General features: G+C 37.7%; 1 protein-coding gene across 1 annotated transcript in view; it reads left to right on the plus strand.

Moving 5' to 3' along the window:
* CA8 (carbonic anhydrase 8) overlaps positions 1–26,696 on the plus strand; it is a 50,099-nt gene extending 23,403 nt beyond the window's left edge. The window contains exons 4-9 of the mRNA XM_050329098.1: positions 991–1,086; positions 3,322–3,384; positions 4,743–4,791; positions 7,359–7,471; positions 13,637–13,809; positions 26,053–26,696. Coding sequence (XP_050185055.1) covers positions 991–1,086; positions 3,322–3,384; positions 4,743–4,791; positions 7,359–7,471; positions 13,637–13,771 — 456 coding nt within the window. The 3' untranslated portion in view covers positions 13,772–13,809; positions 26,053–26,696. The remainder of the gene's footprint in view (positions 1–990; positions 1,087–3,321; positions 3,385–4,742; positions 4,792–7,358; positions 7,472–13,636; positions 13,810–26,052) is intronic.
* The last annotated feature ends 1,098 nt before the right edge of the window (positions 26,697–27,794 follow it).

Below are 27,794 nucleotides of genomic sequence, written 5' to 3' on the forward strand. Positions count from 1 at the left end.
CCTCCTTCCTTCCTACTTTCCTTCCTTTCTTCCCTCCTTCCTTCCTTCCTGCCTGCCTTCCTTTCTTCCCTCCTCCCTTCCTTCCTTCCTGCCTTCCTTCCTTTCTTCCCTCCCTCATTCCTTCCTGCCTTCCTTCCTGCCTCCCTCCCTCCCTCTCTCCCTCCCGTCACTCTTTAACAACACTTTTTACCCCCATCTTCCTTCCCCTCCCTTCTTTCCCCCCTTTCCAACCACCTGATAATCTATCTTCCAGCACTTTGCTCAAACACCACTTCCCAAATCATGCTATGACACTTCAGCAGAACAGACTTTGTGTTTGTTATCCAGTGTATACTGCCTGCCATGTATTCATGTGTTAACTCCTGCAGGCCCTGCTGCCCTGTGGAAGAAGGCAGTTGAGGGCTCATATTTTCCTCTTTACCATCCCCTCTTTCATGGCCATCCTAAGGTGGTTCTCCAGGCACTTTTCTCTGCTTGAGTTTCTCTACATTTATCTTTTCCCCACATCACTTCCCCTCTTACTACTGACATTTGAGTGACTCATCTCGGGAGGCAGTATGTGAGAGAAGTGATGTTACAATACTACAGTCAGTCAGTCTAACGTGTGTTTGGACAGCCTCTGTCCATAGTAATTCTCCTACTGTGGGAGAGAGTGGGATGGCTGAGAGGTGGTGTTGGTGGGCTTTAATAGCTGATGTTATTTCAGTATTCAAAGTGAGTTTGTAAATCATACTTAGTACAATCATTCACACCTTTGCTGTATATATTTGGTAAGTGGCTATATATCACTTTATCTGCAGCTGATGTTTTTTTCTTGGTGTGCCTGATATTTACAGTAGTAATGCACTTATCTATACGTGCACAGCCATGGGCATGCACATATGTATACTCATGCACATGTTGAGGCTTTGTTAATTAATGTTAATTGCTGGTGGTTTCTTATTACAAAACATATTTCTCTATTGGTCTATTTGCACTGCTTTGTTTTAGCTTCATCTAATGCACTGGAACTCTACACTGTACAGCAGCATTGATGAGGCAGTAGGGAAGAAGCACGGCATAGCTATTATTGCTTTGTTTGTGCAGGTAAGTTTCCTGTGTTACACTTGTTATGAAGCACTGTCATTTGTCTGAGGATAATGAGGTCCTTCCCATTTTATTTAATTTGTAATGATTTCATAACATAAAACAGCGTGTGACTGCTAGTATTTTATTCAAAAGGTACTTCTCAGTCACGTCTCCTACAGATGTGCCAAGTAATTCTTGTTTAAACAGGATATTGAAGTATGTGAGTTGAAGAAGGGGTAATATATAGTTGGCCATAAGTAGACATCCAATCCCCATTCCTTTGAGGGCAGAATGAGGGCTGTCAGGATGTACAAGTGCTTCACTATCTCTGTGATGGTGTTTCTCTCAATTTCTGGCCAGACTTACTGTTTGGGGAGTCATATTACTTCTTCAGAGACTGAGAGTGTTAACAAGTCTTGGCACAGACCCTCAGAAAAACCTGTGATGAGGAGGCTTAAAGCTTCCTGGGAACAAGGTGTAATGAAAACTGGGAAGTTAATGCTGTAATCTAATTGCTGTTGAAGGTTTTTCAAGGTCTGCACACTATAAAGATTTTCTGGTTTAGTCCTCAAATACCAGGTTCTCATCTTCCTCATGAGGAATGGCAAACTGTTTCATTTAAATGGGTTTGGAGAAGAGGTTTAGAGTTCATACTTCGATCAAATGGATTTTCTTTCACAGTAATGTTATTAATTTGTCATATTTCATAACGAGTTTATGAGTGCCTTTGAGCTTTACCTCTGAATTTGAAGGTACGTTGGTTACTGCCTCAACATTCAGATAGAACTGCTAAAAATGGAAGTTATAAAGTCTTCAGTTTTGTATCCTAGAGGGCTGTGTGATAATTACTTATATAAGTCACCTTCTCATTCCAGCAGAGGTAACCTTCAAGTTAGTCAGAAAGTTATATATAAGTTCTTAAATAAATATGAAACTTCAGTGATACATTTTCCATTTCTAGTCTCTCACCTTCATTGGTGTTCTTAAGCATTCCAAAAGGCTTTTTCATTAGCCAAGGAAGGCATCGTATAATTACAAATGACCAGGGAAATAATATTTATGCTCTTTAATAAAGGATCAGGGAGAGGAAATTCAGTGACCATTTTTTCCCGGTAAAGGCATGAAAATATAATTTTGCACCACAGTTCTCAAATACATAATATTAAGGTCAGTGAAAATATTTTCACTGATATAAGTGACAGCCCTTGGGAATTATTAATTTAGAAACAGCATTTTTGAAGTGACTTCAATATCTGTTACCTACTTTGAAGGTTTTCAATTGAAATTCTATTCTCAAACAAAAGAAAATCCTGTTAAATTCATAGAAATAACAAAGTACCTTTTGTTGGCATTCAGTTGTTGCCTTCCAGTGACTACTGTGTCATTCTATTCCAAGAGAAACAAAGAGCAAAGAAATTTTTCAGGGTCTAGCTCTCACGTTCTTATTTCCTCACCTCATATGTGTGCATGTTGACAAAAAAATCAAGTGGAAGGCCATTCTGTGTCTTCTGATTTTGACAGTGGTGTTCTGGAGGTAAAAACTTGGGTCCTGGAACGGGTGATTTAGGTCAGAAGCAGCTGAATTCAGTGTGCAGAGCGAACTACGTTCATGTAAAATTACAATCTCTTATATCAACAATGTGTTTCTTTTGAGAGCCCCATCTTCTGTGCCTTAAAGGTGTTTGGTAAAGGCAGTGCTGCAGCCTGCTGGGAGCCCGGCTTCCACTGGCAGGATCCCAGAGATGTCATGAGGGAGGGAATCTGACGTTCTGTGCTCTGCAGGCAGGAAAAAACTCCCCTGAGCTTCGGAGATACCTTGGGCCAGATTTGCAATGCTGTGGGAACAAATTCAAAAAGTGTCTGTCATGCTAGTTCACTCTGTTCCTTTCTGCATACTTTTCTGACAAAAAATGGTAAGGACAAACTGTATCCTTGGCATTTATGCTGCATGATTTTGACTCCACATAGAATGTATGTTGCAAAACAGGGTTAGTCAAGACTTACCGGACTTAACTGTGACTCTTTTTCTGTGAGTTTCTATCTCTTCTTTAAAGTATTTAAACCTTGTTTACTTCTGACTGGTGGTTTTATAATGATTTAATTGGAGTTGCCATGTATCAGTGTATTTGATTAACAGAAGCTCGTGTAGCTTATCTAAAAATAACTATAGAACTTACTGGTCTGATTGACCTCTGTCTTTCAGTTTCTGAAATAGCAAGATACTGAAACTCATCTTCACTTGCTGTATTTCAGATAGGAAAAGAGCATGTAGGCCTAAAGGCTGTAACCGAAATTCTCCAGGACATCCAGTACAAGGTAAGGCATTGTCTGAAGAAAAGCTTCCTTCACTGACCAGAGAGAAAGAGAGCAAAGGGTCCCTATGAAGCCCAGAGAAAGATTTCAGATGTGTCTGTAGTGAAACCACATGTGAGAGCCGTCATTTGGTGGCCTGCATGAAAATCGCAACATTTTACAGTATTCACATAATATACAGTCTTAGTAGCTAATTCCTTTTCAGGTGTCCAGCAAGTTTGATCTATACCAATAACTGATTACAAATCCTACCTTTTCAGTGATTGTAATGGAGTCAGTGTGAATACAAGCACTGCAACACGCTTAGTGAATGCCAGCAGCAGTATCTCCAAACTTACCTGGCTTTAATTTGTAAAGGAAAAGAATAGATGAAATGAGGACCCATATTAAATTGCAGTGGGAAATCAGCAAGAACACAATGCCGGCTTGTCAGGTGGATTACGTATGGGGATTCTGAAGGAGAGATACTAATTCTAGCAGGACTGAGAAGATATCCAGAATGTTGCTATCTTAAATGACCTTGGGCAAGTTACTTTCATCTCTCTGCTTCGTGATCTGTAACAGAAATAATCATACATACCTTTGATTTTAAAAGAATTTTGAGATGTATTGATGACATGTTTTTCATTGGTCTGAAGAGATCAGCCATTCACTTCAGTGGATGCTGAAGTGTAGAAAAATTAGAAAGTAAAATAACTTTTAGTCAAATAATATGTGGTAAACTTCAGTCATGATGTTCAATATTGCAAACTCATTGCTTATGAAGGTGTCAGAGAAAACAATAGTGTATGGAACTCTGTAGTTTCATTACTGAGAGGACAGCCAAGTAGAGCAGCATCACGAAAGGCCTTGTCATTCCTTGTGTGAAGGATGTTATAATGATGATTTTTAGAGGGTCTGCATCAAACATACTTTGGTATACATAAAATTCTTTTGCATTAAATATGTGGAACCTGCTTTACTTTATTAAATGTTATCCACATTAGTTAAGAAAAAGCTCACTTTGACCCTTGGGTTTTTTGAATTCATTTTGAATAAGGAACTCCTGAATTTCATTTAGAGAATTGAATTTCGTGTAGAGAATTTTAAGGCTGGGGCCTGGAAGAAGCCCAGGTACTAAAGACAGTTAACAAATTCATGAGATAACCTTAGAATTAAAATATAAAATAGAATAAAAATGTGTGTTTGTGTAGCTGCAAGGACAAATGCAATGATAATTAAATGGGAGCTCTTAATGAGGTAGCTTTGCAGTGGAGTGCAGGGTTTAATGTTGTAAGAACACAGAAAGTGTTTTAACTCTCCATTCATCAGCATTTTAATAAGAAACTAGAGATGAGATTGATTTGTATTCATTTTTTCAGGGAAAGTCCAAAACAATACCCTGTTTTAATCCCAACTCTTTATTGCCAGGTAGGTGCCTTTGCTTACTTTCGCATGTGTGGATTACTAGCTAATTGGAGAGGCTGAGACAATCTTGACCTAAAGCTTAGCCTAAGTTGCAAGCCTGAGAGTGTGTCCCATAAGCATTTTGCATTTTGCACCTAGTGGTGCTAACAGGGATAGGGATGAAGTCAATTGGAATTTACTGTAAATACACACCTTTGTCATGTGAGTGGGACATGTATTGTCTGTGCACTGCTGGCAACACTGTGTTGCTGGCAGTACTGCTGGCTAGTTTTCTTGAGGATTTATCATCCCACCTAGAGAGGCAGCAGTGGGAACTCCTGTCTCTACTTGGGCATAAAATAAGAAGTATAAGGCTACCCACCTAACAAGGTATGTTTTTGGCAGCGTCAAAAGACAATGGCGTAATGCAATGAGAGTTGCGTAGCACAGAAGGAGTAGTGACAAAGGCAGGCAAATTCAAACTCATATAGCTAACAGTTAAAGAATATCAGTAAGAAGTGTGACTTTTCAAATAATGCATTTCTAAAAACAAATGTTTCTACAGATTGAGGAATCCGTCTCAGATAAATTCTGTGTTATAGTGGCAAGATATTTAATTTTTCAAAATAGCCCAGGTCTACATAAAAATATATTAATTATATCAAAACAGTAGTGTCTAGGTTGCAAAGTGAAGTGCTCAGCAATTAGGAATTGCAGGAATTAAAGCTACCTGTGCCTCTTCATGCATATGCATTATAAAACATCACCTAATTGCATGACCAGAACTTATTTTCTACAGGACCACTGCCTCACAGTTCCTGTTTGATGTTGATCAAGTCACATAACCCAAAATTTCCACAAGTCATATCTAACTATGTGTTCCTCATTTTCTAGGTGCCCGACTTGAGATCATGGGGTCTGATTTGCAGAAGTGCTGAGTGCTTACACCTCCAAGAGAAGTCAATGGGAGCAGTGCTCTGACTGTATTAAGTGCTATAGAAAATTAACTACTCAGAGAAATCAGGTTCTAAGCATGTCATATTGAACACCTCAAATGAATAGATGCATTTGACCTTAACTTCTCTGTGCCTCAGTTCCCCAGCCTTAAAGTTTGGGAGTAATCTGTCCTTCCTCAGCATGCAGAGGTGCGGAAGGATAAATTAATTCACTTAATTCACTTAAGCACTCAGGCACTGAAGAAATGAGTGCACTAGAAATATGAAAAATGAAAAAATGTGGTCCTTCTTACAAGCAGGATTTGAGTAGCATGGGAAAAAGAAGACCAAGTAGAGAATATTGTACTGAGAAATTGAAGCGCTATTAGATGCTTTTCAAAACAAAACCATCCCTCTTTGCAAGTAAATGATAACAAATTTTCCAGAAAAACATACATGACCACATAACAAGACAGTGTCAAAATGCATGCACAGGATGAGCTGAATTAATTCTTGCAGTTCTTAACTTTTGAGTATTGGATAATGCAACTTGCTGTCAATGGATTTGCTATGTAATTCCCTAGCTGAGAAAGAAAATTACACCAATAAAACAAAATTCATTCACTGACAATCACAGGCTTCATTAGCAAGATTTAATTCTACTGTTACTCCTCTGACCTAGTAGTGAAAAGACAGTAGCAGGTTAGTTCAACCAAGCAAGTTTATGTTTCTAGTCTCTCATTCTATCTTCCCCTTAGCTCTCCGTACCATGATTTGCCACCTTTGTCTCCAGTTCCTCTCTAGGTTTATTTATTGTCCCCTCTTTTACAGTCAGGCAGTTTCCTTTCCATACTTCTTAGGCTGTATGGACTACAGCAGCAAAGGAAAGCCCTATGAAGTGCAACGTGATTGGAATCTATGAGAAATTAAAATAATTAAAGTAATTAAAATAGTTAAAAATAAATGTGTTGTATGTAGAGTCAAAACTCTGCTTGGACAAAACATTGTACATTTCCTTCATAGACAACCGTTTATTCGAATAGTTATTTATAAAACTATAAATTTATAAACTTAAAAAATTCTAAAATAAACCACAATTCCACCATCCCTGTAAAGTTAAACTTACTTTTCCAAAGCTAGGAGGCACCAGTGCATCTCAAAAAATATGTCACCAGAATTGCAAACTGTAAAGTTTTTCTTGAGCATAATTTTCACTGACTTTATCCTAAAAAATGAAATTAATTACATCCTAAATGTAAAAGTCAGTTAAAATTCAATCACTGCAGCCCCTCTGCTTTCAAAATTGGATGGCTCTTGTGGGTTTTGACGTTAACAGGAGTTCTTTCTCACAATATTACTTATTTGCTGTGTTAAAGAGTTGTGCACATGTTATTTTTCATACCTAGGAAGTGGTATTTTCATACTTAAAATACTGGCCTGCAGTGGGAAGTTACTGTAATATAATGACCACAAGGTCATATACATTCACATGAGAAAGCAGTGGACAGTCCTTGGCAGGTTATAAATTCACACCTTGGCTTTCTGCATACTAACTTCGTCATTTGAGCAGGCCCACGGCTATCATAAGCTGTCGTAACTGAAAGACACAGTTAACTTCTAAATTCCACTAAAACTCCACGTTTCTTTTAATTTCAGATCCTCTGCTGCGTGACTACTGGGTGTATGAGGGCTCTCTGACCATTCCACCCTGCAGTGAAGGCGTCACCTGGATACTGTTTCGCTACCCTTTGACTGTGTCCCAAGTGCAGGTAAAGGTAACAACTGTGCTTAAAGTGACCTTGGAATATGGTTATGAGCTAAAGGTTATAGCGTGCAAATATATATATCAGGACGTTACATCTCTTCTCCTTAAAGATCCCATTAGATCAGTACATGGCTTTTCAAGTAAAGGTTAAACCTTTTGAGTCACTGAAAGCAACGCAAAGGTCAGAGATGAAAAACCTTGTTATCATTTATCATCTGCATTTAAAGTAATTCTTTATTTAAGTGCAAGAAGAAGAAAGAAGTCAACGGGCAAAAGAAATTCAATTCTTTGTAATTGTAAGCTTTCAAATACCACTGCCTTTTGATGTTAAAGGAACAAAAAAGCGTAGGAAGACACGATGTCCTAGAGAATGAAAAATGTTAACGCAGTACTGGACAGCTATATTGCATTGAACTATATTTAATTTATCTTGCTCTTTTTGTATTCACTTTTATAACAAAGGTCAAATTGAAACGACCTATTTAAATTTGATTTCACATGTATGTATTTAAAGTGTTTGTTGTGTTTTTTTTCTTAAATTGTATCTTACAGTCATGTGAGCCTTTCTACAGAAAACATTTCAAATCTGTCTCCAAATAGTCCTGGTAAAAACAATTAAAACTGCTGATGAATATACTCCCACAGTCTGTGAATCCCAGCTGGATGACTGTGGGTTTAATTTAAGTGAAACTCTCTAGAATCTCTGAAGCTGAATATATTAATTTTCATGGCCTGTTCTGAAACATGTACAAACAGAAGGGAAAAAAGTATAAAAGGTGATAAATTCAGATTTAAATTATTTCAGCTTTAATAATCTAAAATTTTGGTAGTGATGCCAGCACAATATTTTACAAACTTTAAGAGTTTAAAATTGGCAATGTTTATTTTCATGTGGAAACTGAATTCTGGGTCTGATCATAGGATGAAAGCAATGGCTCCCAATTTGTATGGTAGCTACAACTTAAATGTATCCCATCATAAATCTGTTATTTATTTGTTTATGAAGGGGTAAATCTTGTGGCTGCTTACTACTGAGTAGATGGAAATAGCATTCTGTTGGCATTATTAGATTCAGAATAACTTTTAAAGAGAGTGTTTATTTTGTAACTTGGCAGCTAATTGTTCAGATATGATATGGATAAATAAGAGGACTTGATCAAAGGTACAATAAGGGGACTTAATCAGAGGTACAAAGTCCACAGCTGTTACACTGAGACATAGTATGATACTCCTAGTTGCAGATTTTGTAGTCTCTATTCCTTTTTAATCCAGTCAGTGCACAGAGGAGAGCAAGTTCAAACCATCCACATGTGATGGGAGACAGCAAGAGGGTGATCAAAAGAGGAATTAACTAGATAAATGCAACTTCAGTTAGTATTACTATGTGTTAATTTACCACAATAAAACAAGATGTTAGAATGTGGTGCAAAGGGGATAAAACTCCTGAAAAAAATGTTATGCCCGGGGATAAGAGTGACCCTGGGGAAAAGACTATGATTCACAGTCTTGACCTTTGTTAGGTGAGGGATACCTGGTTTGTGTTGCTGCGTTAATTTGATAGGTATAAACCAAATCCAACAAGAATATTGCAGTGATGAAAGGCGCACAAGTCGTGAAGGAGCTTTTCCTTCCCACTGATGTAGGGGAGATGTGGCACTGGAGCAGGGCGATAGATTGGAGCAGACTTATGCCAGTATGACCCACAATGCTTTGTAGGTGTTGTAGATAAGCATCAATTAGAAAAAAGCTCCTCACTAGTAGTTATGATTGCAGCATTAAAGGGAAGGTTGTGCAGGAAAGACAATTATTAAGAACACGAAGAACTTTTACCAAGGTGGGATAAAAATTAACTTGCATCAGATAGTGCTTTCAGATGTCAAGTAAAAATAAATATGGGTAGAAGTGAGAGAAGGTGATTCTGGAATTCAAAGTTCGAAAGGTCTCCAGGATGCCTAAAATAAGATTTTGGTGGGGCCAGAATATTTTGCTCTAGCTGAAAAATCCAGGAGTTTAAATTGTAATTAGCATTTTCGCTGCAAAGAAATACCTGGCCTCTTTTGTGCATGTGGGCACGAGTGCCTATGAGAGATTTCTTTTAATCACAGAATCACAGAATAATTGGGGTTGGAGTGGACCTCTGGAGATCACCTAGTCCAAATGCCCTGCTAAAGTAGGTTCATCTAGAGCAGGTTGCACTGTAGAGATTAGAAATGCAAGGGCTTTTGCCTACGGAAAATAAGAGGATGTAGGTAGGATATACCGCTTTGAATCATCCATGGAAAGCTGGTAAAGGCATTTAATTTTATTAAGCCAGCTTGTAGTATTAAAGCATAGATTTCAGTGCAAATGTATTTCTAATGGGTTTAAACACATTATTTTTTCATGTGTCATTAACTTGTAGAACTTTCTTCTGTGGGACACTAATGAATGCAGCTTATGAAACTTCAAGTGATTTATATAAATACTAGTACCATCTGTGGTTATAGCTGGTAAGAGACAAATTCAAGGCTTTCTATTTTCATTTTTCAGGCCATAAAATAATCAAATTCAGAGTGTCAATAACAAAGAAAGGATAACAAAAGTATAGTAAGGAAAAGATTTTATTTCCTTGCTCTGATGAAATTAGTTCATATATTGGAGACAAGATACTCATTCCCATTCTCATTTTCTGTAATTAATATAACAAAGTTGTTTAGCTTAACAAACCATGGGTCATAAGGGAAAAAAATGAATAAAATTGCAATTTAAAATACATCATCACATCTGTGTATTTTCAAATTTTCTCATTTTGAAACAATGGAGAAATAACAATTTTGGAAAAGGCATAATAGTTTATATGAATAGCAAAAGAGAAAACCAGGATTGCAGCATCCAGATGTGCTTTCCTTAGATACAGTGCTTTTTCCTCACTGGAAGTAATTTTCTTTGACATGAGTCTTCAATTCTATCAGAAAGCATTTTTCCTTCATGGGTTGTTCTGTGAGATCTGGATAAAGTGTGCAGGCAACTCTTCTCCCCTGGAGAATAAGGCCTTTGCAAATTTGGTTCTTGGAGTTTTATTATTGACTTCAGTGTAAAGGAGCTTGTCTGCAAAGCTGCACTCTGAAGTACTCTTGTTGCATATGTCTGTCCTTCTTTTGTGATTTTTATCATCCTTACTTGTCTCACCTTGAAATATACAGCCCAGCCCAGAAAGAACTGTATTGACTGTTTTTGTGAGATCCTTGCCTGTTCATGTGCACTGCTGAAATGCGGTGGGGGAAAACAGAAAACTCCTTCCTATCAGGCCGGTAAAGGGCAGAAAATTATTGAAAAAAAACCTTGCTCATGCTCCTTTCCTCTATATTTTTAAAAAATGAGGCTTTAGTGAATAATGTGCTTTGTGGTTCACTGAAGCCCAGAACAAATACTTTGTCTTAGCCACTCAGAGTGGAGATTTTAAACAATGATGCAGCAAGGAGCTGTTGTTCTGCTGTATTCATTGTCAGAGTTAACTGGTTTTGTATTGAATGGTGAGGTCTCTAGTCCTTTTGTCTACCTCATTCGGAATCAAGACCTCTTAAAGGACAGAAATAGTACTAGCATATGGAGCTGGAGTGAGAATTGTGCAAAATTTATGCAGTCTGTGATATAAAGCACTCAGAGGTTCATGGTATTTTGTGGACTGGGAAGGAAGCAGGTTCATGTTCTTGGGAGGTGTCATGGAGGCATGTAAAATTTTCAAGCATAAGGGAAATGCTTTTATACTTCATATAGAAGAAATGTTTGTAGAAAACATGCAAATTCTTTGTTTTGTGTGTTCTATTCAGTGAACATGTAAGTGAAACAGAAGAATGGAGTGTTCAGGGTTTGAATACAGGAAGTGGTAAAAACATTCTACAAAATATGAACTAAATGCTTTTGCTCAGTAGAAATGTGACTGTTAACATTGTGGATTTGCCTTTTCATTGGTTAGAACTTGATCCTGAATTTCAGTGTGAACAGGCCTAGGTCATCCTTAGTGTCTTCTGGACATGAGAAGAATTTTTTCAAGTGCCTATTCCTGGTAGAAGTATGTGAATATCCAAGGGTGCTTAGCCATGTGCCTCTAAAACACCTGTTTCACTGGCAGTCCTACAGGGTGTATTTCAGAACACTGACTTAGGAGGGGTTGGGAGGAGATGGTAAGTAGTTTCACATGTGGTAAAGCAGAATGAGTATGGCACACATACTGCCTTGTCATGTGGAGATTTAATAGGAAAAGTGGTGTCAGCACACTAGTGTCCTAAACTAAACAAGGAGACTGGGGATCTCAGAAACAATTCCCCCTTAGGGCAGGCCTAGAATTCCTGGCTTCCCTAAAGACTAAAGAGCAGGCATGGAGATCAGGTCAGTTCTACTTTTCTGACTGAAGAAAGTGGAAGCTACTTTATGAGAGGTACCTCCTGGAGAAAGATTTCACTGTGGGGACTGAGATGGGGTGTTTGTAGTTACAGTTAGGAGACAGCTCACAAATACCAGCTTTGCAGAGTGTCTGCTCTTCCCTCTCCTTTATCTGTGCTTGTTTGAAGTATCTTATTCTCAAAAGATCAAACAAAAGCCACGTTTTTGTAAAATGCTCCTTCCTAAACTGCAATTATTTCAGACTTTCCAGAGTTGATTCAGATGGTGAAAGAGGCTACCTTTAAAAAAATGCATTCAGTGATTTACCAGCACTTGAGTCCTGAAGACTTTTTCAATTCCGAGCCTGTAGTGAATCTGTTTTCAGCTTTCTTTCAGTAACAGTTGTTTCAGCAACAACAAGAATCTTCCAAAACAGGATTCTGCCTCGAAAAGCACTTTCAAGGAGCTTTACAGTTCATTCTCCTTTTTGTCTTTGCAGTCTAAGCTGTTGCCTTATATCTCAGCTGCCAGAAGCTGTGTTGATTCCCAAGCACACTGGTTTTTTGAGAAAAATGAAGCAGAGCAGAGCTAGCCTCTAAATCAAGTAAATAAGTTTATATCAATTCTGCTGTAGAGTGGAAAACAACAATGAAGGCAGTTGTCTTCCAGGTTGCAGTAAGAATGTATTCTCTGCAGGCAGGATAAGAATAAAAATGCCATTACCTGCTGTTCAGTACCTAATTTAATTTAATTCCGGAATCACACGTTTTCCTTGTAATCCTTCATAGAATGTTTTTCATGGAGAAATTACCTCTACAATATCCTAGATGTCTAAATGATTATGTACTGCAAGCTCCACTTTACTTTTTCTCTATCTTCAGTGTCAGGTTAGAGCTGAACGGCATAGTGAGTCACCAAAGGGTCAATAAAAGTACAGAAGCTGAGATTAGGGGAGTTAACCATCAGGTACATTTCAGGTACATCAGGTACATTCACAGTTAAGACAGCTTGTGAATATGTTAAAGCAAACTCAATTTTTTTAGTAGTTTTAACTGCTTACTTAAAATACCATACTCCTAAAGACAGCACTGTTGAAGACTAAAGTATAATATTACTGAGATATGCATTGTTTTTTCTCAGTTCTTTATCATGCACCGCTTGATAAAGCTTCTATCTCCAGGGATGGAGGTGGAAGCTGCTCACATTCTGCCCTACACCAGATACACTTAAGAAAATCTAAAAAGATTCTATAGGCCAGAAACGTATTTGTTTTGGCTCAACTGAAATACTTTATTTTTTACTGTATTTGACTTTCTAAGTACCTACCTCTCCAGATCTTTTGAAGCAGTATTTTGTTTTGGTTGCAAAATCGCTATTTTTCCACATAGAATGTCAACAAACATCTTCTAAAGCTAAGAATCTGTTAAAAATTCTTCTGGTTTAGAAGATAACAACATTTTTCAGGGAGTAAACAAATCACTAGGAGAATTTAAAACCAATTTGTAGTCAACCAAGTTATTCCTGAAATGCACTTATTTGAAGAACACCGGAATGATTACTCTCAATGCAGAACTGTAAGGTTGATTCATAGAATGTAATCTGCAATGGCTAAGAAGGTCATAGATCCTAAAAGAGGTGCTGACAACTATTTTTAAATGTTATTAATGTATATGGACCCTAATATATGGTACCTGAACACTCCCATTTTCAAAGCTGCAGAATTGACTGGACAAGCTTGATTTTGATCATTAGTCCCATGGTGAAGAATGTGTCTCAGCTTCTTCTTATCTGTTTTTATGTCTTTCAGATAGAGGAATTTCGAAGACTGAGGACACATGTTAAAGGTGCTGAACTTTTAGAGGGCTCTGATGGAATCCTAGGAGATAACTTCAGACCAACTCAGCCACTTAGTGATAGAATTATCAGGGCCGCATTTCAGTAGCAGAAGAGTAAGAACAACAATAGTAAATCTTTAGTCAGGTAAGTAAAAACATAGTGGAAAAATTGAAAATCTCATTTTTCATAGAGGAGATTTAGCGAAAGGAGAAAACTTGCTGAATTAGTTTTAGGTAAAGTTATGATACATTGCCACAACTGTAAATTTAGACAGTGTAATGTTCTGTTTTATCCTGTGGTATAATAGTTTGTTTATGTCGTGGTTTAACCCCAGCTCACAATCAAGCCATCCTTGCTCAATCTCCATTGTTGGGATGGGGAAGAAAATAAGGTAGGTAAAAGTGAGAGAACTTGTTGGTTGACTGTTTAGTAGGTAAAGCAAAAGCCATGCATGCAAGCAAAACAAACCAAGGAATTCATTCACCACTTCCCATGGTCAGGCAGATATTCAGCTGTCTCCAGGAAAGCCGGGCTCCATCACAAGCAATGGTGACTTGGGAAGACAAATGCTATTGCTCCAAATGTTCCTCCCTTCTTTCTTCTTTCCCTACATCTACGTGCTAAGCGTGTTTCCACATGGTACAGAATAACTCTTGGGTCAGCTGGGGTCAGCTGTCCCAGCTGTGTCCCCTCCCAACTGCTTGTGGACTCTCAACCTGTTTACTGGTGGGTGGGATGAGAAGTAGAAAAGGCCTTGACACTGTGAAAGCCCTGCTCAGCAGTAACTGAAACATCCCTGTGTTATCAATACAAATGCAAAACAGTGCCCTATACTGGCTACTGTGAAGAAAACTAACTCTATCCCAGTCCAAACCAGCACAGGTTACTATTAGGTTCTTTAGTAGTTGGACTATAGTAAGAGATTTAATGTATTGAAATATTTGTATTGACTTCAGTAGACAGTGAATCACCCCACAGTTACATCACAGCTACTTCTTGTAGCTTTAAATTTCTCCTGGTGCAGATGAAGAGCACAGTATGTATAGGTTATCTGATATAATTCCCCAGTTACTGAGGTTTACTGGTTGATTTCTTACTGTGTTTTTAGAAGACCAGGCATTGGTGGACCTTCCCAGTATTATCTATTGAAAAACAGTGTAGTAGTTCAAAGGAGGCTTTTTTTTTTAATCTCTTTTTCCTGCTTTACAATGCTGTTTTTTCCCAAGACTGAATCTTGGGCAAGTCTAGTGAAGAAACAAGAGGAAACTAATTAATTTCTCATGGCTAATTTTTCTTATTTCATTCATCAGAGTAGTTGCTGCTTCTTTTCAGCCTTCATTGGCTCACAGAGCAAGAATTTAAGGATGATATAAGAGCTAATATGCATGTGAACCTACATTAACCCTGCTTCAGTTACTAAAAGCTCCCATGTCATGTTCCCCCAGCCTCTATCAGTTACAAAATAAATTCCCTCAATGCTCAACAGTTACTCCTAAACCTCATTCTACTAAGTTAATCAATGTTTTACTATAACGAAAAACCTGGCAATAAGATTCATAGAGAGTTTAAAGCCCAGAAAAGTGTTTGAGTCACCATCCCTGTGAAGGCATTTAAAAGTCATGTAAATGTGACACTTAGGGACATGGTTTAGTGGTGGACCTGACAATGCTGGGTTGATGGTTGGACATGATGATCTTAAAGATATTTTCTAAACTAAATGATTCTGTGATTCTAAGACAAATAGTTGCCTTGAGAGTAGTGAGTCAAGGTATCAGCGTTTCTGGTTGATTTTGAAATAAAATGGCTACACCTTGATACAAATAGTAAGACAGCAAATCTGGGATGTCTTTAAGGTAAGAATGAATCTGTTCTGTTGCTTCTTTTAACAAGTCATACTGCTTTTTAGCATAGTAAAATTTTTCATCTACTATCTACAGTAAACTTTATTTTAATGATAAAAATATTGGTTACTCCCCATTACCCTATTTACTGTTGGTATCCATTATATAAAAGCATCAGATTTTCTAACTGCACATTTCTTCAAAGTTACCAAATAATCAATTCATCCAGAGTTTCACCTGGAAGCATGCTGCTGAAAGCTTATTGATAAACATTTTTGAGTAAGGACATGTATTTGTACATTAAATTCTTACTCTTTCGATGTCATTGGTGGAACTTAGTTCACATCAGTCTCTGTTTTGGAGTTAAGCCTCTTCAGAGCATTCTCTCGGTACCAACTTGATATGAAGTTAATAAATAATGAGGCAGAAGATAACTTGAAAAAGAGATTGATAATTCTGTGCTTCCAAAAAATGGATCCATTAAAATCAAGTGGGAGGATCATCTTCCTTTCTGCATATGATAGAAATTACTAAATAAGCTAGGACAGTGACCATCAATTTCATGGTGTTTCCATATAGCAAAAGTATTCAAAATAGTGTATGCATCTAAACATTTTTTAAGTAAGCGGTTTTTTGTATTTTATAACCGTATTTAATATCTGCATCCTAGAAGTTAAACAAATAGAGCAAAACCTTGATACTTTTAAAAAAATATTGTTTTCTCATTCCCATATTTAATTTTGAGCACATCCCTAAGCCCAATTCTCAATTACATGGTTCTCTGCAGTCACCAAATGTTGTCACTTTAATCTTGAAATGGATGTTTCAAATTCATCCCATCTTCTGCATAAAAATTACTTGGGAAAATCATAGCAATAATAAAGTACAATTTTTCTCAGAGAGTGAATAATGCCCTCAGGCCAGTGCAGGTAATTCAAGTGTGTAACAGTGAAATTACTTGACACACTGAGTTTGAATTTTAAGCATGAAAGAGTTTCCTTTACAATGCTGGAATTGAAATGTAAAAATTTCCCTTTTGCTTTCATGTTTGAAATTTTATTACATTTGTCAATACTTATAAAGATTTGTTCTATATAATAAGATTTATCTTGGCTGTGCTTCACAAAATAATCTGCAGTTTTAATTCCCAAATGATGGAATTTTTAATGTAAAATAATAGTCCTCACTCTAGGGTTATGCAAATTGTGGACTCTAAAGCATTGAGGAAGAACTGTGACTCCTGGCATTGTGTAGCTCACAGAGGAAATGACACTTATCTCTCTACACCTGATCGAATTATTTATCCAAAATTCATTTGGCCAGGTCTTCTCAGTTTTGGGTACATCAGTACAAATGGTACTGAATCAATCAGTGTTTCACTATATATCCTTGCTGCTGTGCTTGGAGAGCTGAAAAAAATGAAGTGTAAAAAGAAATCACATGACATTGTTCACCTTTATTCTACACAGAGAGGAAGAAAGGGAAGAAAACAACCCTACTTACTTTGTAGTGATTTCCTCACACCTCTCCAGGAGCAAGGTGTTGGGGAACAGTAGCTCCTCACAGAGACCTCAGACATCCTCAGAAAAGACACCTTCCTTCATAGGAGTGAAGTCCCTTAAGCTGCAACTGGTGACATCAGCTGAGTATTGCTATGAATACTCAGTAGCAGATGGGGAAGTAATGGTTTGCAGGGCAGCATTTACCATGTGATTCAAGAGGAGCATTTTTTCCTTTCAAAGAGAAGATGACCTTATATTTTAAACCTCCAGTATGTCTTGAATATTACAATTACAATCACACTGGTAGGCTTCTTTTATGACACAATGCCCCTCTACCAAGGCTTCTGGAGCTCCTATCAGTGAAGTTTTCAATGTTTGGTTTTTTTTTAATTCCAAGCCAGTGTGGTACATTCACTTGAAGAACCTTGAGGAACGTTGGTTTGCCATGACCTACTCACTCTGTCAGGGAAAGGAGGAGACAAATGTTTCCAGAAGTGTTATATACACAGGAGGAGAAAGAGGTTGTTTGAAAGGTCTAATTAGTTTTGACTGAATCAGAATGCAGGCTCTATGCACACCATGCTCCCAAAGCTTCAGAACATCTGCTCTTCAGCTTTAATTTAAACCTTGACAAAACTGAACCCTTTGTGGCTTATGATCAAATGGCATATGTTGCTCTTTGATGTAAATTGTTCTAGTTTGTTGAATTAGAGGCAGAGTTGACACAAACATGGAATATCATGATGTGTAATCTCAGGGAAGAATTGATTTTTTTTTTTTTTAATGTTCCTCCATCATGGGAAAGCCCAGGTCTCAAAATACTCCTTTCCAGTTCTAAAACCAAGTTTGGCCAGACTCTAAAGGGAGCCTTAAGAAGGACAAAACAGGTAGAACTCTGTCATTTCTCTCCTCTCTTTAACTCAATCAAGTTTAGAATAAGTTTTCTGCTATCTGGTTGGCCTCTTTTTGCTCTGCTTTTTTGCTAAAAATGGATCTTTCTCCTATAGCCTGGGGTTAAAGAGTTTTTGGAGTCTGTTGTGTGGGTGTTTTTGAAGTGCATCCCATTTACATCCGATTATATGACCTTTACATCCCTCCTCTCCTGCAGTTGTCAAAGTTTTCACATAAGTTTCTTTTGAAAAAGTAATTTTTTAAATTTCTAACCCTTTAACATCACGTCCAGTAGTGAAAGAACCAGTCAGGTGTTAAAGAAGTTTGGAAGGAAATCTCAGTACAGATTTGCTTTCAGACATGAAAGGTGAAAAACTCAGTTCAGCTTTAGACAGCGAAGAACATTACCAGAATAGTTTTGCAAGAATAAAAGTTTTTTTTTCCAGAATAACAGAATGGATGTGATTGGAAGGTGCCTCCAGAGATCTACTGGTTTGATCCTCTTCTCAAAGAAGTGTTCACTACATTGAGCTGTCAGGGCCATGTGCAGCTAGGTGTTGAATATCATGAGGATGAAGACTCCTTAATCTCTTTAAGCAGCTTGTACCTGTGTTTGACCACTCTTGCAGGGAAAAAGGTTCTTAATCCTAAATGAAATTTCCAGTATTTCAATTTGTACCCATTGGATCTTCTTTCACTGGATGCAGCTGAAGAGTCTGGTACCATCTTCTTGTTCTCATAAAGTATTTATATACATTGATAAAATCCCTGTGGAAACATCTTTTCTGGGCTAGACAGTGCCAGCTCTCTCAGCCATCCTTTTATGACAGGTGCTCCAATTACTTAATCGTCTTTGGGACCCACTGCTGGTCTCCAGTATGTTTCTTTTTCTCCATCTTTCTTTTGAACTAGGGAACCCAGAACTGCACCCTGTGCACCAAATGTTCTGTCAGTGCTGAGTAGAAATGAAGGATCTTTTCCCTCCCTCTGCTAGCAGTGCTTCTCCTGGTGCAGCCCAGAAGACTGTTGGCCTTCACTGTTGCCTGAGTGTGTTACTGACATATCTAGAACTTGTTTGTGAGGGCTTCCAGATCCTTTTCTGAAAGAAAAGAGAAAGGATAACATTGTGACTTCCTCAGTGACTTCCTCAGACACTAATTTTTTGATACTTCCTGCTTGACTCAGAGCCCTTGCTATGGGCACCAAGCTATTTCTTGACATTTTCAGATGATCTTGGAAAAAAGATTTGTAGTTCTTATACAGCAAAGCTTAACAATGGGGACAAGAAATGCTACCACTCCTAAAAATGAAATAAGAAAACCCTTAAATCTTCCATTTTATTAGAGGCTATTTTTTTTTTTGATAATTTGATGCCTGTCTGACTATTTCTCAATATGTAATTATGAGTTCTCCAGCAGACTGTTATTTTGGGGCTTGCCACCTTTCCTGATGGATAAGTACTTTTCCAGTAGGGCGTTCTTTGCTGAAGATGGTGTCATCTGTGGTTTCCAGTGGATTTTTCACCCCCTCTTTAATCCTTATTAGTTTACATGTAACTGATCGAGAGACATGCCTTTCTCCTCTTTTACATCAGTGGAACAGCTCTATCTGTGAATGAGCAAGATGCCTGATTTCAAACACTTGAATATCAACTTGAATTTGTAATGATACTGAACTCAGATTGGCATGCCTACATGTCTCCATCCATTTATGAATCAGAGTGTATACATGTGATTCCATGCATAGAGTAGGTAAGTGGCATTGCTCCTATTTACTAAGAGTAGGTCAAATAAGTTCCTTCTACAGAAGTCATTGAAATCCATGAGATTCTTTCAACAGAAGACAGTAAGAGTTTTTTCTAAAAAAAAAAATTTGCTAAAATAGTATTGAAAGACTACTTTTTAAAAAAAGTGATAAACTCTAATTTGGTTTCCACTGAGCATAATTAATAAACTAAAGAAATAGATCTCCAGTGTGTTGTCTCAGAAGTCTCCATCCCAGACACAATTATTTTATACTTGTATATATTACTCCAGTTCTCCTGAACATTTTTGTTTGTGACTGTGTCAGAAACATCTGAAAAAGCATCGTTTTTTATATACACATTCATACATGCACATTCATATTGAGTAGACCTCAGACTGTAAGTAGCTGCAACTTTATCCCATGTCCTGTAAATTATGATAGCAGAAATTAATTCAGATTGAAAACATTCTTGATATAATTACCATTTTCCTAGTTGTACATTCAAGATTAGAAGAAAAAAAATGACATCATTCAAATCGCAACATTGTGCTAGGCCTGAGGAACAGGAAGGAGTAATTTTGGGTGGGAGGAACAGAGACTGCATGCCCCCTTCTCTGGAAATTTTCTGGATGATAATCAGAGGCCTGAGAAGACAAAGCAGCAATTGGCATAACATTAGTTTCACATCAAGGAGAGAGGGAAATGTGATTACTGTAACTGATGCGTTTAGTGAGTGGATAGTGCAAATTATTTGCTTTTGAAGATTCTAAGAAGCTCTTGTGGCAACAAAACTGTGTTACCCTTTCCATAGGGCATTGAAGGTGGGATCAGTGTTGCTAGTGGGAACAAAGTAGTACTAAAAATGTAGTGGTAAACTCCCCTCTCTATGGAATTGCAAACTGTATGATAACATTGTAGAATATGAAGGAACATTTAAATACAGAGGGAGCTGCACCATGCCTCTGAGAAATGGAAAGCGTGATGCAATGCTATGGTCTGTATTTCTCTGTTTAAGCAGATCTCAATGAACTTTATATTTTAATGGGCATTTACATTACCAATCTACGTGTCTTTACTCTCAGTTTACTAGTAGCATTTGCAGTTTGTAAAGTTTGCAAAGAAGTTACTCTGCAGAAGTTCTGACACTTGGGGATTTTATCCTTTCCTGTTGTGTAGATCCAGAGCTGGAGTGAGTTTTCAGCAGCCATGCATCATTAGGTTATTATGACTGTTCTTATCTTTTTCCTGTTTAAAAAAACCAAAAACAACTCAACACAAAGATTATCAACTGTAGTTCTTTAGAAATGCAAACACCAATTTCCTAGATTTGATGAAATATGAGTATGCTGATTCTCAGGGAGTGACTTTTTATCAGTTATTGTTTGTCTTCATGAGTTTAGAATTTGTGCTTAAAAGGTGGTTGGTTTAATTGTTAAGTTTCAGTCTTTGAAAGAAACTGAATTTCATGTTATCAACAAAACTAATAATTGTTCTTCTGTGTTTAAGATCTTATGTATAGTTCCCAACACTCCACTCCACTTCGGAGTACTTGAGAATGTGTTTATGGTTGAGTGCATAACTATAGGTCAGAGGGCCAAACACTTTTGGCTTGTGAACCACCCTCTAGGGGCCTACTGGAAACAAACCAAAAGTTTTGGAGCATTCAGGCAACCGAAAGCTCCAGGAATGGCTCGAAGATGGTGCCTTTTCAAGTTGTTTTCCACTACTTCATGGAATAGGGTGTGTACTAAGATTGTAAGTGAACCCTATAATGTTCAAATAACCCTATAATTTAAAAATAACATAATTTTTTTCCCACTGCTATGTTTCAAATTAGTGAGTAGAAAAAACTTTTGTTGCTTGTTTGACATACCTCTGACACAGGGGCCAAATTTAGGGACTTGGTAGCCAGAGGCAAGCCAAGAGTCATAGACTAGTCACTGCTGTAGTACGTATTTATGCTGTGTTCAGGCCAGAACGTCAGTATAGGGAGTGATCAAACCCTAAATGAGGAACAAAACCATTCTGAGTTGTAGCTGTTTCCAGAGTTAGTACCATATTGGAATTGTCCTTGTTCAGTTCCTTACTGAGCTCTCCTTAGAAATACACGAATTGTGTAGGAATGGAAAATGGTCAAAATCCGTAAGCATGTAAAGAAGAAGCAAAGAAGAAAGATATTACTGTGCTTCCTTTTCAAAGCTAAAATGTTATTAGGTAGCCTAGGAGTCAGATCTCTGCTTATACTTTAGATAATTCATGCTGACAAGGGCTCCCAAACTTCGGACCCGTGGGTCTCTATCAGCATCACACATTCTTTGCCATTCACAATTCGCTGTTATCATCAGCTTTTCATAAAATGAGTTTTTGAGAGTATAATTTCCAGCTGGCTTACCATAAACCATGTTTGGTTTGTACACTGCTACTTGGGAACTGGTAATGTAGCCAGGACTGCCTTGTCATAAAAAACACCCTCTTGACACGTTTATTGGCAGCCACAACACACAAGTTAGAGCCTGAGCGAGCACACACTGAAACTCTGGTATGTTATTTTCATGTATGGTCAGAAAAGCTTTGAATTAGTGGTGAGGCAAAATGGTAGGAAGCTTAAATCATCTTTGATAAAGCTTCACCCGTTTTTAGAGAAATTTTAGAGAAAGAGATTAGTGCATGTGAAATCTAATGTAACAGGCTCTCAAAGGTCAAGGATATTAGAAGGGTGTACAGGTACATATGTCTGACCAAGTCAGAGAAGAAAGCCTGCAATATGCTTTCCTCCATTAGTTATACATGTTAAGTACTGGGAGTTCACTATGTTTTACCTGTATGAAATCACATAGGGAGTTTTAAGCAGAGCATTACTACTACATTGAAAATGAAGATCCAGGTAGGCACAGGTCCTTACTCTTGTTGGAAGTTTTAATTGTAATTATTTGAATCATAGAATCATAGAATTAACTGGGTTGGAGGAGACCTCTGAGATCATCAAGTCCAACCCTTGATCCAAACCCCCTGTGATTAGATCATGGCACTCAGTGCCACTTCCAGCCTCATTTCATATGGGTGACGACAATGCAGTGAACAGCATGCAAACAAACTCTTGCTAAACAGACAACCGTGTTTTGAAAACAAATAGCAAACATAAACTACCAAGTTATTTGGGTTACTGAAAATATTTTCTGCAAGTGATAATTGCCATTCAAGGAAGAGTGTGCCAGCAGTGACTGTTGTTAGCAACGTTTCAGGAATAACATCAGCGTTTATGACAGAGCAGTGCTACAGAGAAAAACTTTTAAGATTTTACTAATGCATCTCCAGAGCTCAAGATAAAGGTACATTTTACTTAGATAGATGTAGTTAATGCCCACAATACTTGATGTAAACTCTGTAAATTGTGACCTCTTCTTGTAAGAAATGTAAAGCATTTCAGGAATGATAAGATTTCATAAGGTAGTCAGTCCTATTTTCTGAGACACTCTGAATCCATACCTGACTGTACTAGCAGGTGCTGTTTTTTGGAAGCTATAGGGTAATGCTAATGTTTAGTCAGTATCAAATGCGTTTTGCCACCCATTTCTTTTGATTTTTTTTTAAAATTCCTATACTTTTTGATTTATCATAGTGTTAAGGAGGAGAAGGCAAGATCCTTTTATAAGGAAACAAAATAGAGACATTGTGTGAACAATTATGATAAGGAATATGGTAAGACAAAATAGGTGGAATAGTTCTCCAAAAAGCAGATTAACTACTTTTAAGTAGCAGAGCATAGTTTTTGATCTTGTGTAGTGATCTTGACCTAAGGCTACTGCAGTGGGGCATCTTACTTCCTCCTTATCAGATGGAAAGATATATTATTCTGGCCATCATATTTAAGTTCTTCATAGTCTCTTTATTTGCACTTTCTCAACACTTTTGGAAGACTTTGAAAAATAATCCTTTTCATGGAAGTTTTCTTATATCTTCTCTTTTAAATAAGTTCTCTCTATTGCTATAGGAACATTGGGACCTTCGGTTCTTAAAAATATGTCAGCTTGGCCTTATCTTTGCTCCTACTGCTCTCTCTGTTTCTGAGATAAAATTTAAAGTGTTGCATTTATCCTAGTTTTGTACAAGAAAATTTTCTCTGTAAGGAATAGAGGTACTTTAAATTATTATATGAAAGGATTAGATATAAATTTTCTTGGAAACATAATTTTTTTTTTACATTCTGACACTGATTTCTGAATTTTGATTGACCTTGTTAATATTTTTTTTTTTTAACCAAGGGTATTGTGATAACAGCTCTCAGATTTTGCAGGTATTTACACTTCATGGCACTGATCCTGAAAGGCTTTCTTGGGTAATGGTTTTCTTATCTGTAGAGAAAAGCAGTGGGACCAGAAGCAGTGGGACTCTACTTAATAGATGTAGTACTCAACCCAAGAAAAGGAAATTACAGGGGCAGAAATATAATTTATAAACAAGCAAGGTATCTAGGCAGTTTTCTGGTTATAGTACACACATTAATTGTAGCTCAAATATTGCCTTTCCAAAAATTTTTTCAACAGAGTAAGAGGAGCAGATATTTTCATATCTACATAAACCTTTAGCCTGAGTAGTGTGTCACTTGACCTTATATATTATGGAACAGTGCTATTTATTTAGCATGGTCGAAAAATTACTGTGAAACAAGAATAAATGGTAAACATGAATAACAACACTACCAATATATAGAATCAGTCTTTTGTCAGACAATACATTAAGTATTTCTATAACAAACACATCTGAAATCTTTAGACTGGCTTGTAATTAGGCTCCTTTCCAAAAGTAATCCATTACTACAATAGCTGCCCAAATCCCAGTTCAACTTAATTTCACTGACTTGACTTTTGGACTAAAAGCATTAAGCTTGAACTAGCTAAAAATGTACAAAATGTGCATTCAATTAAGGAGTAATTAGGTACTCAATCACCCTTACATCACACCAGGGATTATCCAAGAAATAAGCGAGATACTACTCACTGCAGTGTATAAAACAGTTTTCTCAATTAGTTTAGCACTAATTGAGATTGAGAAAGTGTCACTGTGTCACAGCATTAATTTGCCTATATGGAACCTTAAGAACACAAAGGTGTTGGCTTCTTTCAAGCTTTCTCACTCAGATTTTTCAGTCTTAGTCACTGATCCAGTACCTGCTGACCACGCAAATGGAAGCCTTCTGTTCACTTCAATGAGTGGGTTAGTTTCTTGTATCAGTAGCCCACTGAAAACCATGCCAAGAGTTTTTCCAGAGATGAAGAATTGTTATTATTACTTGGGTTTTTTTTTATGTTACACCATCATACCAAACCCCAGGAAGGACTGAGAATCCTCTGTGCTATTATGTGGAGTGTAACCTTGGCTAAAATGAGCTGCTGTGTGAAGGATTTACAGCCTTCCTTAGAAGGCAGCTTGTAGAAAGTTCTTCAAGTGGACCATCAAATGATGTTACTGCCAGACGACTTTTTTGGGGGGTATTGAATGACAACCAGGGAGCACATGCAAATCATGACACACATTGTCTCTGTGTAGGCAAGATTGATTTCTTAGCAGTGCTGATGGTGGCTGACAGCCTCTACTCTCCCTTCCTCTTTAAGGAAAAGAGTGGGAACTCTTTAAAATATATTGACTTTTCCTTGTAGCCCTAGATGATTATTTGCACCCAGGTACTTACAGATTGTTTCTGTATATGAACTGAGTTATAGTTAGCACTAAAATATCCTCAGGAAAAAAAAAAAGGACATTATTAGTACAACAGAATGAAATGGTTTGGCACTTCTGAACTGAGAGCATTGGAGTAACCTGAGCAGCTGATTTCTTAAGGTTATGCCAAAGCACATGAATATGTACTTGCATGAAATGGAGTATTGATTAGTCGCTGCTGCTAATGAATAAGAATATTACTGCCATTAGAAAAAATTGGGTGATTGCTTTCTGTCTCCTGAGCCCATCCGACTCCCGTAAGAGCTGAGTACTCAGCACTTCATCTGGTAGGGCCCCTAAAACAGTAAATGGTAAAAAATTCTCTGTGACTAGTGTACTTTTCTTTCTAGTTTACTGCGATGCACACCACGTTAGAATCAATTACCAGATTGATTCAGTAAGCCAATTGTAAAACTTTGGTTTGCATTAATAATTTTACCACCGCATTTAACTTTGCATTTTTACTACCATTTCCTCCATTGCTAGTAAATCTTCCAGCACTGGCTTTACCCTGAAAGAGAAGAATCAGGACCATTATGTCACTAAAGTATATACCCTGAAACTGCTCCCACCTGCTGTCATGAAATCCCAGCTTTTGGTTTTCCCTGTCTCCCTGGCTGGACATAAACAGTCTTTCAGACCCACTGTGGAGGAATTTCAGTAACATAATTGTTCCATTCTCTTTTCAGAGAGGGGGAAGACAATGCTCCCACAGTGCCCGCAGATGAGAAATGGAAACTTTCTGAGGCTGCTGCTTCAGCTGAACCACAAAGCCTGTATTGTTTGTCTTCATCTAATTCAGCCTTGATAGACAGCTGTGACAGTTGGTCTGTCCACATGGTCCAGTGAAATTCTGTGAATGGGGCTGTACATTAAAAGAAGAAAACACATTAAATCTTCCAGTTCTCACTGTTAATTATTTTTAAATGATAGTTATAATTGCTTTTATTGTTACTTTGCCATAGCATTAAATAGTCATCTGTGATCCAAGTAGTACTGATTTTAAGCTTGGTATGAATGCTAACATGTAGAAATACTCATTATTGTTTTGAATATTAGATTTAATTTTATTTCATATCATCTCTTCTGCTGTCAGTAACCATTTTTTCTGTAGAGGGGAGGTGCGTTCTGTAAAGCTAAGAAAAACATTGATTGTTCACAAAGAGTATTATACAAATTCAGATTTATTTTTTTGGCAGAAAGGAGTACTTCTCTGCCAAACATATACACTTAACATGGTTTATCTGAATAAAGTTGAATGACATTTGCATTACTAGGAACCTTACTGAAATAAAGGACAGTTTGGAACTAAGGAATATAACAATAAACAGAATTGTCTGGATTATTTTGTACTTGATGGGTCTTGGCACTTTGCAAAGAAGTGTTCTGTTCAGGCAGAAAATTATCAGCCTTTGTTCTCCTGTGAATTATGACAGTTTCATTTGTTCTTTACATTGCTGAGGATGGTGGTCTGGGACCTACTCTACATGTTCTGGGCTCACTGCACAGCATGGGGATTGCAATGCTGGGCCACACATGACTTACCTGACAGAGCAGATAAGGCAGTGGGAGTCTAAACTAGCTAGTCAAGCTCATAACTTCTAATTGCTGTGGAACACCAAGATCTGAAGGACGAAGTCCGTAATATGGGGGGCAGTAGCTTTGATCACCATAGCTATTAGTGAGGCCTGCTGTACTAGCATGAGTGGGCAGGTTTATGCAGAGACTTTTGTGAGTGGAAGAACCCCAGAGGCACAGATGGCGAGCTCCAGGCTGCAGAACAATGAAGATGCAAACTGAGAGTTTGCAAAGGGGAGGTTACTCCCTCGGAGCAGATCAATCATCAGTCAAAAGTCATCCCCAGGCAATGGTAAATGCAGTGTCAGAAGGCATCCTTAATCCACCTTGTCAAGGGTTATGGGCAGAGCTGCTGCTGAGTAATGACTTAGGAACTCTCTGAGTCATTTTTGTGTGTGTGTTAGGGGCATCAGAAACAATAGGACAAACCCACACACCATATGAACTGGGTGAGGGGGAGCAGATACTGCTGAGCACTTACTGTGTTCATAACTGGGTATAATGCAGAAACAAGTGCTTCCTTTGGAGATGCCCCTTGGCAGCATGCATTGCAATAAATACATAGAAAATGTACAGCAAGGCAGCCCACCATGAGGTCATCTGTTTATTTTGGGCTCAGCAGAGCAGCAATTGGCACATTGCTCCCATAGAAACTTGTATTTCTTTGGGTTATGTTTAAGGAGTCCCTCTCCATCTTCTGCCCACATTTAAAGAAATATAACCCAAATATCTAGTCAATGGATTCGTGATTTCGGTGCTGTCCAAAACCACATTTTTCATCTGCAGTGTCCCCAGCATGTGGATGTAGCAGCTTCACTGGATGCTGCCTCTCTGCCTTCAACAAGGACTCCCC

The sequence above is a fragment of the Myiozetetes cayanensis genome, unplaced genomic scaffold (genome assembly GCF_022539395.1).
Source record: "Myiozetetes cayanensis isolate MyiCay16 unplaced genomic scaffold, myiCay2020 scf1, whole genome shotgun sequence".
NCBI classification, from domain to species: domain Eukaryota; kingdom Metazoa; phylum Chordata; class Aves; order Passeriformes; family Tyrannidae; genus Myiozetetes; species Myiozetetes cayanensis.